Genomic DNA, 17,322 nt, shown 5'->3' on the forward strand with positions numbered 1-17,322 from the left:
CCTGAGGTATGTAAGTGTATCGTGTGTGTAGTGTCTCTGGAGGTCAGAAGAGGGATCCCCTGAAACTGAAGTAATGAATGGTTGTTAACTGCTCTGTGGGTGCTGGGAACTGAACCTGGGTCCTCTGCAAGAGCAGCCAGTGCTCTTAACCACTGCTATCTCTACAGCCCCCACATCCAGACTTTTTATGTGGGTTCTGGGAATTGAACTCAGGTCCTCATGCTTGCAAGGCAAGCTCTTTACAGACTGAGCTATATTCTCAGCCCCTGCTTCAGTTGGCCAGCTCTGGAAGTGCCACTATGACTCAGGCAAAGCATTGACCCTCAAAGTCTGTGACCTCTCTCATCTTTCCTAATGACGGCCATTTGGCCTGTTCTTGTCCGATGTCCCCATCACAACCTTCCTTGTCCTGATAGAAATGGCTGGTGCCCTCCTTGTGTCAATTTGAGCCTGAGAGTGCTGGTCCTGGTGGGTTTTCCTGGCTCGGTGAGTTGAGGCTGAAGTTCCCTTGTTAGGGTTCTGTATTGATCACTTTCTTTCTTGCTGTAACACAATACCAGACAAAAGCAACTTAAGGAAGGAAGGGTTTACTCTGGCTCACAGTTTGAGGGTGCAGTCCATCATGGTGGGAAGGCATGGTGGCAGGAGCATAAGGCAGCTGGTCACATGGCATCCACAGTCAGGAAGCAGAGAGAGATGGATGCTGCTGCTCAGCTCGCGTTCTCTTTTTTATTCAGTTACTTCAGATGATAGGATACTTTCAGAGTGGGTCTTCCCCCCTTAGTTAAACCTCTGGAAACACCCTCACAGACAAGCCCAAAGGTGTGTCTCTAGATAATTCTACATCCTGTCAAGTTGACAGTCAGTATTAATCATCACAGTGGATAGGTTCCAGTGGGGCCCTCAGCCCATGGGAAGTGCTGTGTTGTTGACATAGTCCTGGCTCTCAGTCAGAGGCCGCAGTCTGGAGCTCCTGGTGTTCCTGGGCAGAGTCTCTTGAGCACAGGGCCTTGCCTTTTGTCTGTGGAACCCCAGTGTGCATCGACGGTGGCCTTGCTGGGTGGAGGATGTTTGAGTAATGTATGACTGCTGGGTCTGGAAGGCTCTTCTTGGGGAAGACCAAGGGTGCAGCGGGGGTGACAGAGCATGACCCCCCAGGTCCCTTCTTTTCCTGCCCTCAGGCAGGACACACTAAGGAGTAGGGGAGCCACCAGCACTGGGTGTTGTCACATTGTCCCTTGGAGGTTTGACATCAACAGTGGCTTTTCAGGAGTGGCCCATTTGGTGGTAGGTAAGACAGGTCAGGTGGCCTTCGTACGTGGAAGTAGCCTCTGGTTGTGAGACCTAGGTTCTGAAGTCTGAGGCCATGTCTGACCTAACCTTCCTTCTGCATTTACCTGGCCGTGCCAGTAAAGAGCATATTTTGAACCCACACGGTAGTACATGCCTTTAATCCCAGCACTCGGGAGGCAGGTGGATCTGTGTAAGGCCAACATGGTCTACAGAGCAGGTCAGTTGTGGCTACAGCAAGACCTGTCTCAACAACCCCCCCCCCGCCAAAAGTATATTCTGGCTCCAGCAGTACTCTCTGATCCATGCCACTTCCTTTTCTCCCCCTGTCCCATCTCAAGCCCAGGGCTTCCCGGATGCTAAGCACTTGCTATCCCTGAGTCATCCCCAGCCCCTCACAAAGGGGCCTTTTCCGACTTGCAGAAGAGTCCCCTGGCTGTTTGGACTGCATGAGTTGCCGTGCCCTGGGGTCCCTTTGAGGTTTGATTTAGTCTTCCCTGTTGACAGAGACTGTGGTTCTGGGTGCTTGCATTAATCCTTCCACTGTTTGGGGCTGCAGTGTTTGGACACGGGTGGCTTCCGCCATTGTTCGGTAGACCTGCTGAAGTTCCTGGTGGCTGTAGAGGGAGAGTGTGTGGACAGCTTCTCTTGAAGCACTCACACCAGCTCCTGCTCTGTGGTCCCTTCTCCAAGGCTGACATCGCCACCTCAGGTCCCTGTGGTAGAGGTCAGGAGGTCTGTACCTCAGTACTGTCTGGTGCTCACCAGTGGGCACCACCTAAACCTCGTGGAGGTTAGCGTGGTGGTCCTGAAGGTGTGTGTATGATAGACACTTGGGGCAGTTGTGATCCAGCCTGCAGGCAGCTGTCATGCTTCTTCCATGCTCTAGCTCCCCTCTCTGTGGAGAGTGTCGATGCATTCTAATGATGCCCCAGGGTGGACAGACGAGATCTGCTGGCGCTGCAGAAGCTCAGCTTCATTTCAAGGTCAAGTCTGAATTGTAGATTTTCCATGCTCTGTCTCCTCCCGCAAAGACAGAGGCTGTGAGCAGACGGTGTGAGAAGCATGTAGTGTGATCCATGCCAAGTGCCTCTCAGTAGGAGCTGCCTTGCTGCCCTGTGCCAGGAGCCCTGGCACCCAGGTCCCAGGCCTCGTCCTGACCCGTTTTTCTGTGGCTGTGGCCTGCCTGGCTCTTCTGTGTCCCACTCCCCCTTGACCAAGTTCTTCCCTCTCCACAGCGTGAGGTGGACCGCAACCAGGAGCTCCTGGCACGCATTCGGCAGCTCCAGGAGCGTGAGGTTGAGGCAGAGGAGAAGATGCGGGAGCAGCTGGAGCGCCACAGGCTGTGTAAGCAAAGCCTGGATGCCACCAGCCAGCAGCTGCGGGAGCAGGAGGACGGCCTAGCCGCTGCCAGTGAGGTGAGCGTAGGCCTGCGCCTGGGTCCCAGGCTCACCCTGTGGCTAGTGACTGTTCTGCAAGAAAAAAGAACAAGTTCACTTTCAACTCAGCACAGTGACAGTGTGACATCTTCATTTTATTTTTTTCATCTGTGTGTGTGTGTGTGTGTGTGTGTGCACATGTTGATGCATGTATGTGTACATGCCTTTGGAGGCCAGAGATCAACCTTGGCTGTTTTTCCTCAGGTGCCTTGTTTTTTATAAATCTATTTATTCATTTTTTATTTTTATTTTTTGAGTTTATTTATTTATTTGAGATAGGGTCTTCCTATAGTCCCAGCTGGTCTGGAACTTCCTGTGTATACCAGGCTAGCCTGGATCTCAGAGATCCATCTGTCTTTGCCTTCTAAGTGTTGGGATTAAAGATGTGTACTGCCATGCCCAGCCTAAGGATTTATTTTTATTTTTAATTATATGTATGTGTATATATCTGTATGTGGGTATGTGCATGTGAGTACAGTGCCTGTGGAGGCCAGAAGAGGGCATTGGATGCCCAGGAACTGGAGTTAGAGGTGGTTGTGAGCTCTCCCATGTGGGTGCTGGGAACCTAACTTATGTCTTCTACAAAAGTAGTAAGTGCTTTTAACTTCTGAGACATCTCTGCAGCCTCCCACTTACTTTTTTTCAAAAATTTATTTTTATTTTATGGTTATGAGTGTTATGCCTGCATGTATGTAACTGCATCCATATCATGTAGTGCCTGTGGAGGACAGAAAAGGGTTTTGGCTCCCTTGAAACTGGAGCTACAGACGATTGTTAGCTGCCATGTGGGTGCTGGGATTTGAACCTGTGTCTTTTGCAGAGCAGCCAGTGCTCTTAACTACTGAGCCATCTCTCCAGCCCCCCTCCTCCTTTTTTGAGACAACTCTCCCTGGCCTGAAACTCATTGATTAGGTTAGACTGACCAGCGAGCAAGCTCCAGGGGAGACTGTCTCTTTGTCATCAGTGTGGGATCACAAATGTACACTGCTACACACTGTGTGGGATTGTAAGTGCACACCACCACACTGTGTGGGATTATAAATGCACACCGCCACACTGTGTGGGATTATAAATGCACACCGCCACACTGTGTGGGATTATGAATGCACACCGCCACACTGTGTGGGATTATAAATGCACACTGCCACACTGTGTGGGATTATAAGTGCACACTGCCGTATGCTGTGGGATTATAAGTGCACACCGCCATACACTATGTGGGATTGTAAGTGCACACCACCACACTGCATTTTCCATGGGTTCCAAGAATCAAATTCATGTTCTAGTTTAATGGTAAATACTTTAGTGACTGACCCTTCTCCCAGTCCTGCATTTAAAAATGAGATTTTAAATGAATCATGGGTGCACCTTAATTTTGTGAGATTGAAATCACAGTAAAAGTACAGATTTTTCCATTCTGCAGGGTCAGTAATGTATTGAACACTCTGGCCTTCGGTTTTTTTTTTTTTTTTGGTCTTTTTGAGACAGGGTCTCCCTGTAGCCACAGCTGTCCTGTAACTCACTATGTAGATCAGGCTGGCCTTAAATTTACAGAGATCCGCCTGCCTCTGCCTCCCAAGTGCTGGGATTAAAGGCGTGTGCCATCATGCCCGGCAGGTCTTCAGTTTTGTTTTTTTCTAAAAAATATTTTATTATTTTTGTTTTTTTATGTGTATGAGTGTTATGCCTTACATGCAGGCGTAACTCCCATGTTGTGCAATGCCCGCAGAGGACAGAAGAGGCTGTCGGATCCCGTGGAACTGGAGTTATGGACAGTTGTTGGCTGCCATGTCGGTGCTGGGATTCGAACCCGATCTTCTGCTAGAACAGTCAGTGTTCTTAACCGCTGAGCCATCTCTATAGTCCCAGGTCTTCAGTTTTTGAGTTGTTTGTTTGAGTTAAGGTCTCACTCTGTAGACCAGGCTGGCTTGAAACTCAGTAGGTAGACCAGGCTGGCCTAGACACTTGAGGCTCTGCCTCTGCAGTGTTGGGATGCCACGAGTGAGCTATCCTACCCGTCTCACTTTGCCTCTGCAACTGTGAATTGAATGTTGATGGCTGGCTCACCTTTTTTTTTTCCACAGTTGAGTGAGTGGTTGTTTGTATTCCCCTATGCCTGTGTGGCACAAGACTTCCTATGCACTACTCATTGGCTTTCTGTGTGTGATCTGTTGGCTTCCCCCCACCCCACTGTTGTGTTTGGACATTGGACAGACTCTAGGTGCAAGGTGGTGGTCCTGGGTGCAGCTCTCTGGTTGCTGCTGCAGTTGCTGAGCTGTGCTGATAGGCACTGTGGGGTATCTGTGTCATCATTGTCTTACCTGTAATGGATGGGGGAATATTCTGGAAGTCCTGTTTCCTTTTTTCCCAGAAGATCTAAGTGCCTGTAGACTAACATAACTTTGATTACCAGTGAGTTCTGCTAGCATCAGAAAATGCCTTTGAACCTGGATGTGTGCGTGTGGTACAGTGTGAGGGAAGGCTGGAGTCTGTTTGGTAACTGCCCATGTGTGGGTGCAGCAGGAGCTGGAACCCCTTGACCTCCCTGCCCCTCTTCTGTGGTGTTCAAGATTACAGGAGCCAGGAGGAAACAGCTGAGAATGGCAGGGGCCAGCCTCATGGCATCATTGGTATTCTGTCCCTGCACCTTCTCCACTTGATAGATATTCCCGAGCGGGCGATGGGTTATTTTTACCTCTGCAGCGCCAGGGAGCATGTTAAGGTTGTTCCTGCATCTGTCTTCTGAAGCGAGTCTTGGCAGGAGAGGAGGCGTGATCTGTTTCCAGACGAGCTGGCTCCTGCTTCACACAGGCGAAGCCTTGCTCTGGGTCCCTAGCCCTGCATGCTGGGTCCTTCCATGGTAGAGGAGACCCTGGCATACCCCTCAGTGAAGATGTTCAGTGGCCCCTCCTTAGGGAAGCCCTTCCTTGTCACACAGTCCTTGACCCTGATCTGTCACTTGCCGCCCTGCAGTTCCCCTATTCATCTGCTCCCTGCTCCTTGGCCCTGCGCCCACACGGCACTTGTCCTCTACCAGTGCAGGCTGTCCCTATCATAGCATCTAGGCCCTTGTGCATATCACTGAGTTCAGAGAGACTTCTCGAACATTGAACACACCGTTGGACAGTTTCTGATTTGTGTGTGTGTGGTGTATATTTATATGTGTTCTTGTATATATGCATGCATATGGGTGTATGCACATGCATATGTATGTATGAGTATGTGGAGGCCCAAGGTTGATGTTGAGTGTCCTCTTCATTTACTTTCTACCTTATTATTATTGTTGTTTTTTGAGACATGGTCTTATAGTGCTCGCTGGCCTGGAACTTGAAATGTAGACCAGACTGACCTTGAATTTGCTGATACTCCTGCCTCTCTGCCTCTCTGCCTCCTGCATCTGGCTCTGCCTTAGTTTTTGACACAGGGTCTGTCACTAGACCTGTAAATTTTTTTTTTTTTTTTTTTTTGACTAAACTAGCTGGCCATCAAGTCTCAGGGACCTTACTGTCTTTGTGTCCTCAGTGCTGGAGTTACCAGTGTGCACCCAGCTTTTTACACGCATGCTGGGGATATGATCACAGGTCTTCATACAACATAAAATAAAAATAATAAATAAAATATAAATTTTTTAAAATTATTTTTATGTGTATGAATATATTGCCTGTATGTATGTGAGTGCACCCGTGTTGTACAATGCCTGTGGCGGTCAGAGAGGGGTGTCAAATCCCTTGGAACTGGAGTTACAGATGGCTGTTAGCTGTCATGTAGGTGCTGGGAACTGAACCTGGGTCCTCTGCAAGAACAACCAGTGCTCTTAACCTCTGAGCCTTCTATGTTAATTCATGTGGTAGTTCTAAGTAGACTGGCTTTTTTGGGTGAATTGGTCAAGCATACTCTCTCCCTAGGAAAACTACAGGGGAGATCCACTGGTTATGAGTGGTTAGAGCCAATGGTGGTGGTTCCTTTGTGCTAATGTTTGGTAGTGTCAGATGGGCTTACTATTGTTAGAGACAAAACAGGGGTCGCAAATCAAGAGATCACCACTCAGATTACGGTCTCTGGACAAGGCAGACCTGTGCAGAAGGAGTGTAGCCACGAAATCCTGTATAGCTAGCACACTCAGTTAAAGTGTCTGCTTTTTATCCCTAAATACATGGGACACTTGGATGTTCTTTATGGGCTGAGGTTTAACTTTACAGTTGACTCCCATTTGGCTTAGTTTAAGAAGAACAAAGAAGGGGTTCAGGGCTGTAAAAGCCACACATCTAGTTAATCATTTAAGCATTCTAGGAAATTGTGGCACAGAGTCAGAGCACAGGGACATTCCAGGATGTTGATTGCCTCTCTGGTGGGACAAACACTTGAGAAGCCAGCACATAGCTGCTCGGCCCTTTGACAGAAAAGACCATATTTCTCACATTGCCGTCCTGGAGGCCGCTGGACAGGCTGTCAGCTTGGCTCTGAGACTGCTGCTCCTTTGAAGTACTGCAGCTTCTGGCCCAGCTAGCTGGCTTGTGTCACCTTTCAACTCCCTGTCCTGGGTGGCTTTTTTTTTTTTTTTAAATTTTATTTATTTTTATTTTATGTGTATGTGTGTATTGCTTGCATGTAGGTAAGTGCACCCGTGTCATGTAGTGCCCATGGAAGTCAGAAGAGGCTGTCGGATCCCCTGAGACTGGAGTTACAGACAGTTGTTAGCTGCCATGTGGGTGCTGGGATTCAAACCCGGGTCTTCTGCAAGAACAACCAGTGTTCTTAACCACTGAGCCATCTCTTGCCCCCCTGGGTGGCTTTTATAGTATAGGTTTTTGTTGTTGTGTTTTTGGGTTGAACCCAAGGCCTAATGTGTGCTGGTAGGCACTCTACTGCTGAGCTACTCACTGGGGGATGTTCTACCATTGTACTACATACCCAGACCTCTCTTTACATTTATTTTTGAAACAGGGTCTCTCTGTAGCCCTAGCTTCCTGGAACTTGCTGTGTAGACCAGGCTGGCCTTGGTCTTACAGAGATCCACCTGCCCTTTGCCTCTGCTGGGATTAAAGTGTGCACCACCACGCCTGGCTCTTTTTACTTTTTATTTTGAGGCAAATTCTCACTAAGCTGCTCAAGCTGTCTTTGAAGTCACTCTATAGTCCAGGTTTATCTTAAATTTTTAAAATATTATTATTATTATTATTATTTGTCTTTTTGAAGCAGGGTCTCCCTGTAGCCCCAGCTGTGCTGGAACTCACTATGTAGATCAGGCTGGCCTTGAATGCACATAGATCCACCTGCCTCTGCCTCCCAAGTGCTGGGACTACAGGTGTGTGCCACCATGCCCGGCTATTATTTTTTATGTGTATGAGTATATTGTCTGCATGTGTGTAAGTATATCTGTGTTGTGCAGTGCCCACATAGGACAGAAGAGGGTGTTGAATTCCCCCGGAATTGGAGTTATGAATGGTTGTTAGTTGCCATGCGGGTGATGGGAACCCAGGTTCTCTACAAGAACAGCCAGTGCTCTTTACCACTGAGCCATCTCTCCAGCTCCAGTTTGTCTTAAACTTTTAATTCATTGACCTCAGTCTTTCACGTAGCTGGGATGACAGGCATATACCACCAGGCCCAGCTCTGTAGCACAGTTCTGAGGACAGCTTTGGGTCTCCTGTTTATTGTGTCTTGGTCAGGACCTTCCTGTCCTTCCATTCTGAATTACGTCCTCTTGGAATGTCTGCTAATGGGTAGTTAGGGAGTGTGAGGAGACCTGAGGAGTGGAGAGAAGTCTGAAGTGAACTCTTGGAATACAGGGATGCTGGGTGTGTGGTACTGTGTTTGGAGGCTACCAGGCCTTAGAAGTCCATTGTGGCTAGGACTGGCTTTCCCAGAGGGCCTGGCTGTGACTCACTTTTGTCAGCTTATAAGGAGCACAAGGCATACCTGGGCTGGGATGCTCCTGAGGGTGTGTTGTCTACCTGGCACATGTTTCCAGGACAGGTGGGCTCTGTTTCTGTCCCAGTAGCTTAGGTGAAGTGCCCTCCCTTTCCTTTAACCTTGATCTCTGTGTGTAAAAGCCATGCCTGGGAACTTGGTCCATATGCAATATGGACCTCAGTGAGCATCCAGTGTCCTCTGCTTCCAGACGATTAACACACTCAAGGGGCGTGTCTCTGAGCTGCAGTGGAGCATGATGGACCAAGAGGTGCAGGTGAAACGTCTAGAGTCTGAGAAGCAGGAGCTGAAGGAACAACTGGACCTGCAGCAGCGGTGAGAGTGGGCACCAGTCTGTGTCAGTCCTAAGACCATCCTTGTCCATATACTGCAGGAGGGACACATAGTGAGACCTCTGGACTTGGTACTGTGAGTACCAGAGCAGGAGGGTAGCAGCTCAGTTCCTTCTTTCCTGGGGCATTGTGCTTTTTGGAACCAGCTTCCTGAGAAGGTCTAACTGAGCTAAATTAGGATGCAGGGGTGGCTGTGACTGGGTAAGCCATTCTAGGCGCAGAGTACAGGGGTGTGTGATGGTTTGTGGGTGTCAGTCAGGACCCTTTGGAGTCTCCCTTGAAGGACTGCCCTTGCCCTAGCCAGGTGCTGTCTGGGCACAATCTGCCCTTAGTGTGGGCAGGCCTGTGTCTCCTCTGCTACCTGTGGTGGCATTAGGAGTGGCAGATACCAAAGATGAGACCTGGCTGGTGCCACAGGTGGACTGGGCTCACCCTTCATCCCATCAGATGAGACCACACCTTGGAGCCAGTGCAGGGACTGGCCTAGGACTTGGAGTTCCCCTACAGTGGATGTGTAGGGGCTCAGGTTGAGGGGCATCATGGGCTGACCTGTCACATACTCACCCTTAGGAAATGGCAGGAGGCAAATCAGAAGATCCAGGAGCTGCAGGCCAGCCAAGAAGAGAGAGCAGAACAGGAGCAGAAAATTAAGGTAGGCTCTTCCCTAGCTTTTGTTACTTCCATAGGAAGCAGGGGACCTCAGCCTCCTGTCACTCACAGGCCTTTCTCAGCAGTGGTGTGCTCAATGTTGTGTTTAGACATTGTCCTCTGTATGCCAAACCCCATGCTGGGTACTGGGGAGGCCACAGTGAGTGTTGCACTCCTAGGAATCTGGTACTTTGGTGATCCGGACCTGCTAGGAACCCACAGGAAAATGTCAACACGGAAGACACTGCAATCTAGGCTCAGAGAGCTGGACCCAGGGACATACCTGTGATACCAGCCCTTGAGAGGCTGAGGCAGAGGATCATAAGTTCCAGATTGACTTTGGCTACATGAAGCAGGTTTAGAGAGGTAGAAATCCTTTCGCAGTTGCCCAGCCAGCACGTGGCTAAGCTGAGTCTCCTAGCCATTCTGTCTAATGCAAATTCAAGCCCTCTCCCTTCACTCTAGCAATGTTGCTGAAGAGATGGTGCCTTCAGGTCTCTTCCATGGCCACCTGCTAGAGCAATGTCTAGACCCACGGGATGCCTGTGTCAGTTGGCTTCTTGCTGCCCCTGCTTGTGTGTATCTGGGCCAACCCCAAAGCTGTAGGCTTGGCTCCTGCTGTCCTTGGCTACTGGCCAATCCTGTGTCTCCACTCTACTCCAACCCCTTTGGCTTCCTACTTAACCTTCTCCCTGGCCTTGTCCTTGCTTCTGCAATCCTCAGCCCACCACAGCTTGACAGTCCTCTCTATCGCTCTGTTCTTACCACCTCACATAGTGCCTGGATGAAGCTAGGCTCCACGAGGGCTTGTTGACCAGTTGCTTTGGTCCTGGTTTTATATGCAGCCTGTTCAGTGACTTGTCACCAGATGCCAGTGCTATTATCCTGTTGAAGTTCAAGGTGACAGGTGTGGTATAGGAGAGTCTGTCACACAGTGAGAATAGACACAGCTGCTGCAGGTTTAACTCCTGGGGCAGCAGCAGACTGCACATATCCAGAAGGGAGTTCTGCCCCATCATGTGTGTGGGCTGAATGTGACATGGGCTCCTGGTTTGGGGGTCCAGAAGACTGGACAGTGTGTGAATGGGCACTGGAAGGACTGATAGTGGTGTAGATACTGGCTTTTGGGGTGCAGTGGTGGGGCTGCCCTAGAGCTGATGACAAGGCCACAGCTGAGAAACATAGCTGGTCTGTCCTGGGAAGGCTTCGTAGAGGCTCTGGGCCGTGGAGGCCACTGACAAGAAGACCTTTGTGGCTCCCTGATATCATTTGAAATAAAAAAGGTTTATTTATTTCAAAAAAATTGTGTATCTGTATGTACCTGTGTGGGGTGTATACACGAGTCGCAGGTGCATGAGGAAGCCAGACAAGTTGGATCCCCTGGAGCTAGTTACAGGTGGTTGCAAGCCACCTAACATAGATCCTGGGAACCTAACTCAGGTCCTGTACAAGACTAGTGCTTGCTTCTAAACCTCTGAGCCATTTCTCTAGCCCTATTTCAAAAATTAAATTTTTTATTTTATTACTCTTTCATTTAAAAAATAGTAAGTTAGCATAGACAGTATTTCATTATGGCATTTTCAAACAAAATTAGTTTTTAATTCAGTAATTCTCTTTCCTATCTCTTATCCCCTTCACTTTTTAAAGTTTATTTTTAAGATTTATTTTATTTTTAAAAATGTTATATGTTTGGCTGCTTTGCCTGCATGTATGTACATGCAACATATGTTGTGCACTGCCTGTGGAGGCCAGAAGAGGGTGTCAGATCCCTTGAAACTCGAGTTGCTGTTGTTAGCTGTTATGTGGGTGGTGGGAACTCAACTTGGGTCTTCTCCAAGAGCAGCCAGTGCTCTTAGCTGCTGAGTCATCTCTCCAGTCCCCCCATTCTTAACCTCCTTTAAAAAAAAATATATTATGCCAGGTGTGGTGGCACATGCCTTTAATCCCAGCACTTGGGAGGCAGAGGCAGGCCGATCTCTGTGAGTTCAAGGCCAGCCTGGTCTACATAGTGAGTTCCAGGACAGCTGTGGCTACAGCTGTCTCAAAAAGACCAAAAAAAAAAAAAAATTTTTTTTATTTCATGTGTATGAATGTTTCGCCTGCATGTATGTAAGTGTACCATGTGCATGCAATACCCATAAAGGTCAGAAGAGGTTGTTGGATCCCCTGGAACTGGGGTTACAGATGGTTGTTAGCTGCCATGTAGGTGCTGAGAATCTAACCCGGTCCTCTGGAAGAACAGTGAGTGTTTTATATATATTAATTTTTTATTTTAATTTTATGTGTATGAGTGTATTGCCTGTGTGTGTGTGAGTGCACCTGTGTCATGCTGTGGAGGTCAGAAGAGGGAGTTGGATTCCCCCAGAACTGGAGTTAAGGATGGTTTGTAGTTGCCATCTGGGTGCTGGGAATCGAACCTGGGTCCTCTGCAAGAGCAGTCAGTGCTCCCAACCCTTGAGCCATCTCTCCAGCCTGAACATCAAGTGTTCTTAACTGCTGAACTATCTCCCCAGCCCCCATTACTAGCCACCTACTCCCCCCCTTTTTAAAGCGATTTTTCTTTTTTCTTTTCTTTTCTTTTCTTTTCTTTTCTTTTCTTTTCTTTTCTTTTCTTTTCTTTTGTTTTCTTTTGTTTTCTTTTCTCTTCTCTTTCTTTTCTTCTCTTTTCCTTTTCTCTTCTCTCCTCTCCTCCCCTCCCCTGCCTTCCCCTCCCCTTTCTTCTTTTCTGTTCTCTTTTCTTTTTTTTGAGACAGGGTCTGCCTATAGCCCCAGCTGGCCCAGAGCTCATTTTGTAGACCAGGCTGGCCCTGAACTCACAGAGATCTGCCTGCCTCTCTCTCCTCAGTGCTGGGACTAAACGGGTGCGCCACCACAGCTGGCCCCACCCCCCTTTGTTAATGTGAGTCCTGGGGATGGAAGTTAAGGCTTCATGCTTGCACAGCAAGCACTTACTGACTAAGCTGTCTTCTAGTTACTGCTGCCTTTTCCTTTCGTCTCTCTTCTCTTCAACCTGACCATCACAATCTCACTGTCACTGTCCTTTTTCTAGAACCTTCTGTAGTTGGAGGGCCAGCATGTGTTCTTCAGGCCAGCCTCTACTGACAGAGGCCACGTTTCCTGTGTCTCCTGGCTACTCCCATTTCTCCTCTCTGCTTCCTTTAGGACTTGGAGCAGAAGCTGTGCCTGCAAGAGCAGGATGCGGCCGTGGTGAAGAGCATGAAGTCGCAGCTGCTGCAGCTGCCTAGGATGGAGCGGGAGCTGAAGCGACTTCGTGAGGAGAACACTCATCTGCGGTGAGGACCTGGGGTCTAGCTTGCTCCCTCTACCTGGAACTGGGTTTCTGGGGTGGGTGTCCCTTCTGCTTGTCTCCAGCATGACTGTTGGCGTTCTGGCCTTTAGGGAGATGAGGGAAACCAACAGGCTGCTGACGGAGGAGCTGGAAGGCCTGCAGAGGAAACTGGGCCGCCAGGAGAAGATGCAGGAAGCTCTGGTTGACCTGGAGTTGGAGAAGGAGGTGAGTTGTGCCACCAGGGCTATCCCTTGCTTCTAGAGCACATCTGTCCCATGTGATATCTGGTCACCCCTGGGGTCCTGTGATGGTATGGTGAGCAGAAGCAGCAGTTGTGAGTCTCTGCAGTCACTGCTGACCACTGTAGATAGAAGCGTCTCTCACTAAAGCTGACAGTACTATTCTGTGGGCTGTAAACATAGCTGTATAGAAGGCTGTGTAGCCCAGTATGTCCATTTAGCAAAGCAGCAGTTGTTGCTTCTATACTAGGGTCTGTGACATATCCAGCCACTGGCTTTGGCTGGGTTTATGGTACCAGACGGGGGTTCCTGCTGATGTCACATGCATCAGATCCAATCAGTAAGCAGTTGGCTATCCCATAACACACTTGCCACTGTTGCATCTTGGGCGTGTGTTACCTGGTTGGTCAGTATGTTGTACACAGCTGAGCAAGACTCTGTCAAGTTCTCCCCTGCATTCCTTATGGCACCCTGCAGTACAGTAAGGACCAGTCATCAGGGAGGAAGCTTCTAGTTCAGTTCCAGCTTGATTCCTCCATGTCTTGCAACTGAGGCGTGGCATCTTTAGAAGGAGGATCTCATCCTGTAGTTCTGGTGGGCAGCCAACAGCAGTGGGATTGCTTGTTTTAGGGGCCTCAGGGGCCTCTGACCTCTCCCCCTTCTGTTTTGAGAACAGAGTCTCTTATTGAACCCAGGGATCACTAATTAGCTAGTCTAATTAGTTGCCGGTGAGATTCAGGAATCCGCCTGTCTGTTCTCCAAGTCCTATGATTCAGGTATACCTCTATGTACCTCTGCCCAGCTTTTTACTTTTGGCCTTTTATTTATTTATTTATTTTGGTTGTTTTGTTTTGTTTGTTCTGTTTTGTTTTGTTTTGTTTTGTGACAGGGTCTCCTTGTAGCTCCAGCTGTCCCGGAACTCACTGTGTAGACCAGGCTGGCCTTGAACTCACAGAGATCCACCTGCCTCTGCCTCCCAAGTGCTGGGACTATAGGTGTGTGCCACCATGCCCGGCTTTTTTTGGTCTTTTTGAAACAGGGTTTCCCTGTAGCCACAGCTAGCCTGGATTCACTATGGAGACCAGTGGAGACCAGGTTGGCCTTGAACTCACAGAGATCCACCTGTTTCTGCCTCCTGAGTGCTGGGATTAAAGGCATGTGCGTGCCCATACCCAGCTTATGCCCAGTTTTCTATTTTTTATTTATTTATTTTTTTTATGTGGGTGTTGGGGATCTGAACTCAGGTCCTCATGCTTGTGTGGTAAGCACTTTCCCAACCGAACCATCTCCTCAGCCTTGTCTTTGTTGTTGTTGTTTTTTTTTGTTTGTTTGTTTGAGACAGGATCTCTCTATAGCCCTAGCTGGCCTGGAACTTGTTATGTAGATCCATCTGCCGCCATATCCTATCTTCTTTTTAAAAATATTTTTAGAGGCCCAGGACAACTGTGTGCCTGTTGGTGCTGGGGTCCTCAGGGACCAGCCAGGGCACCAGCCCATGGCTCTTCACAGTTTCCCACACAGGCCCATCTTAGAGGCTGGCTTCTCTAGGCACAAGTCCTGGCATGTCCTTTGGTCCTTTGCTCTAGTGTGCTGTCCAGTGAATAATCTGTGATAGCCGTACTTTCAATTTTGAATGAGTGTGTTTATGAAGTGGATAGCAAGCAGAATTAAAAGAAAAAACAGTAAGCTGCTGCTGAGAGAAGCAGCAGCTGGCAAACCATCCAACTGAACGCTTTCAGCATCCAGCAGAGATGACTGGGGTAGCCCCGCTGAAACAGCCATGCTGGAGTTCCCAGAGGAAGTGTCCAGCTTCCTATTCCCACCATCGGCATCTTTTTGTTGTTTTTGAGACAGGGACTCTCTGTGTAGATCAGGCAGGCCTGGAACTCACAGAGATCTGTTTGCTTCTGCCTCCTGAGTGCTGGGGTCAAAGGCATGCACCACCACACCAGGGCCACAGGCATTTTTATAACATAGGATAAACAGTAGGGGCCTCTGTTGGAAATGGTTTACCTTCTAGCTGTTCTCAAGGGCCCAGTGTTTTTAGTGCTCCTAGATATTTGCTGTTCTCTTTCCTCATTACAGAGCCAGGGGGCAGGCCTGCCCCAGCTCAGTGTCTTGAAGACCATGTGAAATAAATTTGTTGGAATTTGAAACAAGGGAGCCCAGCTTGGTCCCTGAGTCTACTCTCAGAAGTGCAAATAGTGCATGGCAGTTTAGCAGTATAATTTATATTAGACCTAGACAGTGTTTTTAGAGTGTGTGTGTGTGTGTGTGTGTGTGTGTGTGTGTGAGTGTGTATACATACACCATATGTGTATATGTGCCCACAGAGGCCAGAAGAGGGCATTGAATCCCCTGGAGCTGGAATTCAGGTGGTTGCGAGCCTCCTGTTGTGGGTGTGGGTACTTATGTGGTCCAGCTCCGACACAGTGTTTTTGGTTTGTTTTGTTTTTTCACAGTGTTTGAGGTTTAGAGTCTAGAATGGTTTGAGCCCTGTGTGGAGAACTTGACGCTGCAGCAGTCCGCCCCCATCTGTCTCATGTGGAGTGTTCAGATCAGGGCCTAGTATGGAGCAGCTGCGTCATAGCTCTGGCTCTAGGACAGGTAGCAGCTGTGCACCTTCATGTCCCTTAAAAGAGTTCTTTTTAAATTTCTTAGTTTATATGTATATATGCATGCATGTGTGCCACCCTGTTTGTGTGGAGGTTGTAGGACAACTTGCATGAGTTGGTTTTCTCCTCTAACCATGTGCATTCTGGGGATCGAACTCAGGTCACCAGGCTTGGTGGCAAGCTCCTCTACCCTTCTGGGCAGCCCTGGGGCCAGGACTTTGAGTGAACCCCTGATAACAGTCTTGTGCTGGGCGCCTATATGTGTGACTGATCTGAAGTACTTGGTTTTCGTCCTCTGGTTGTTTCAGTTCTAAAGGGTGGAGAAATGTATAGGTTGAAGTCTGAATGGAACAGGCACATGCACCTTACTGTCCCTGCCTGCCCCAGAGGACTGACTGTCCCCTCCCAAGTCATTGATGGTCCTGTCCTACCATGACATGGGGAAAACGTGGCTTTTCCAAGCCTATCTGTCTGGTGCTTGGCCTTCTGAGAGGCTCCTGGAAAGTGGAGAGAGACTGGCCCTGGGGGAGTAAGGACTGGGTCTGCACCTGGCATGCACTGCTGCGGGACTGTGGTACCCTCAGAATCCTGGGCATTTGACTTGACTTGCCTGGTGGGAGTGGGAAGGAGCAGGAGGAAGTGAGGCTGTGGTGGGCTGTGTACCATAACCTTGGCTGATGAAGTAGTCCAGTCACCTGGAATCAGACCTTTCACACCTCCAGTCTCAGACAGGGACAAGGACTCATTGTATTGCCAGTGTGCCAGTGTCATTGTTAGTTTTATGTGATAGTTGTTTGGCAGAAGATGGTGATGGCTGTAATTGTCTTTCTAGAAGCTGCTGACGAAGCTACAGAGCTGGGAGAGACTGGACCAGACCATGGGTTTGAACCTCAGGTAGGTGTGCCCTGTTTCCTCTTGGGGCCATTGATTCCAGGGCCTTCTGGCTTGGAGTCCTGAGGATAGGGCAGGCAGGTTCCTCTGTGGGTTCTGGGTAGGAGCTCTTGCCCCACCTCGTCCAGGTGTATTGAGGTGCTTCACACAGGAGGGAGGTGGAGCTAAGTCACTCTTCCTGTTGAATTGGTAAGGACATCTTTATAGAAAACCTGCCTATCCACGGGGCAGGGGGCAGGCATGTCTCACTGCCTGCACCATCACAGTACCTTGTGTGTGTGAAGAAGTCATTGCTTTGAGGGGAAATCGTCTTTTTAGTGATGATAACCTCTTGGGATGAACCTAGTTGAAAGCCCCAACTTACTAGAGGATTCTTATCTCACTCAGGCCCTTGTAGCATCCTGTGTAGCTGGTCTGTGCCAGCTGAGGGTGGAGGCATGCATGTGCTGCGGGTCAGAGCTGCTGGGCACTGTATATTTGGATACGTGGGAAACATAGGGCTGATCCTGTTAGCCACCCCATCGACCCACTCCTCATCTGTCCTAATAGTGGCTCAGTATTGGCCTGCTGAGAACCCCTGAGACTTGGCCTGGCTGCCACATTTCATGGGGCCACGTGTGTTTCAGGTCTGAGAGATTGGGATGAACC

General features: G+C 49.0%; 1 protein-coding gene across 4 annotated transcripts in view; it reads left to right on the forward strand.

The window, feature by feature from the left end:
* Positions 1–17,322, forward strand: part of Mad1l1 (mitotic arrest deficient 1 like 1) — a 368,748-nt gene that overhangs the window by 10,952 nt on the left and 340,474 nt on the right. For all 4 annotated transcript variants that reach the window (XM_029555183.1, XM_008851411.3, XM_029555181.1 and 1 more), the window contains 6 exons: positions 2,529–2,708; positions 8,851–8,975; positions 9,563–9,644; positions 12,803–12,933; positions 13,040–13,154; positions 16,616–16,677. In XM_029555183.1, coding sequence (XP_029411043.1) covers positions 2,529–2,708; positions 8,851–8,975; positions 9,563–9,644; positions 12,803–12,933; positions 13,040–13,154; positions 16,616–16,677 — 695 coding nt within the window. The remainder of the gene's footprint in view (positions 1–2,528; positions 2,709–8,850; positions 8,976–9,562; positions 9,645–12,802; positions 12,934–13,039; positions 13,155–16,615; positions 16,678–17,322) is intronic.

The sequence above is a fragment of the Nannospalax galili genome, unplaced genomic scaffold (assembly GCF_000622305.1).
Source record: "Nannospalax galili isolate Female #2095 unplaced genomic scaffold, S.galili_v1.0 scaffold664, whole genome shotgun sequence".
NCBI classification, from domain to species: domain Eukaryota; kingdom Metazoa; phylum Chordata; class Mammalia; order Rodentia; family Spalacidae; genus Nannospalax; species Nannospalax galili.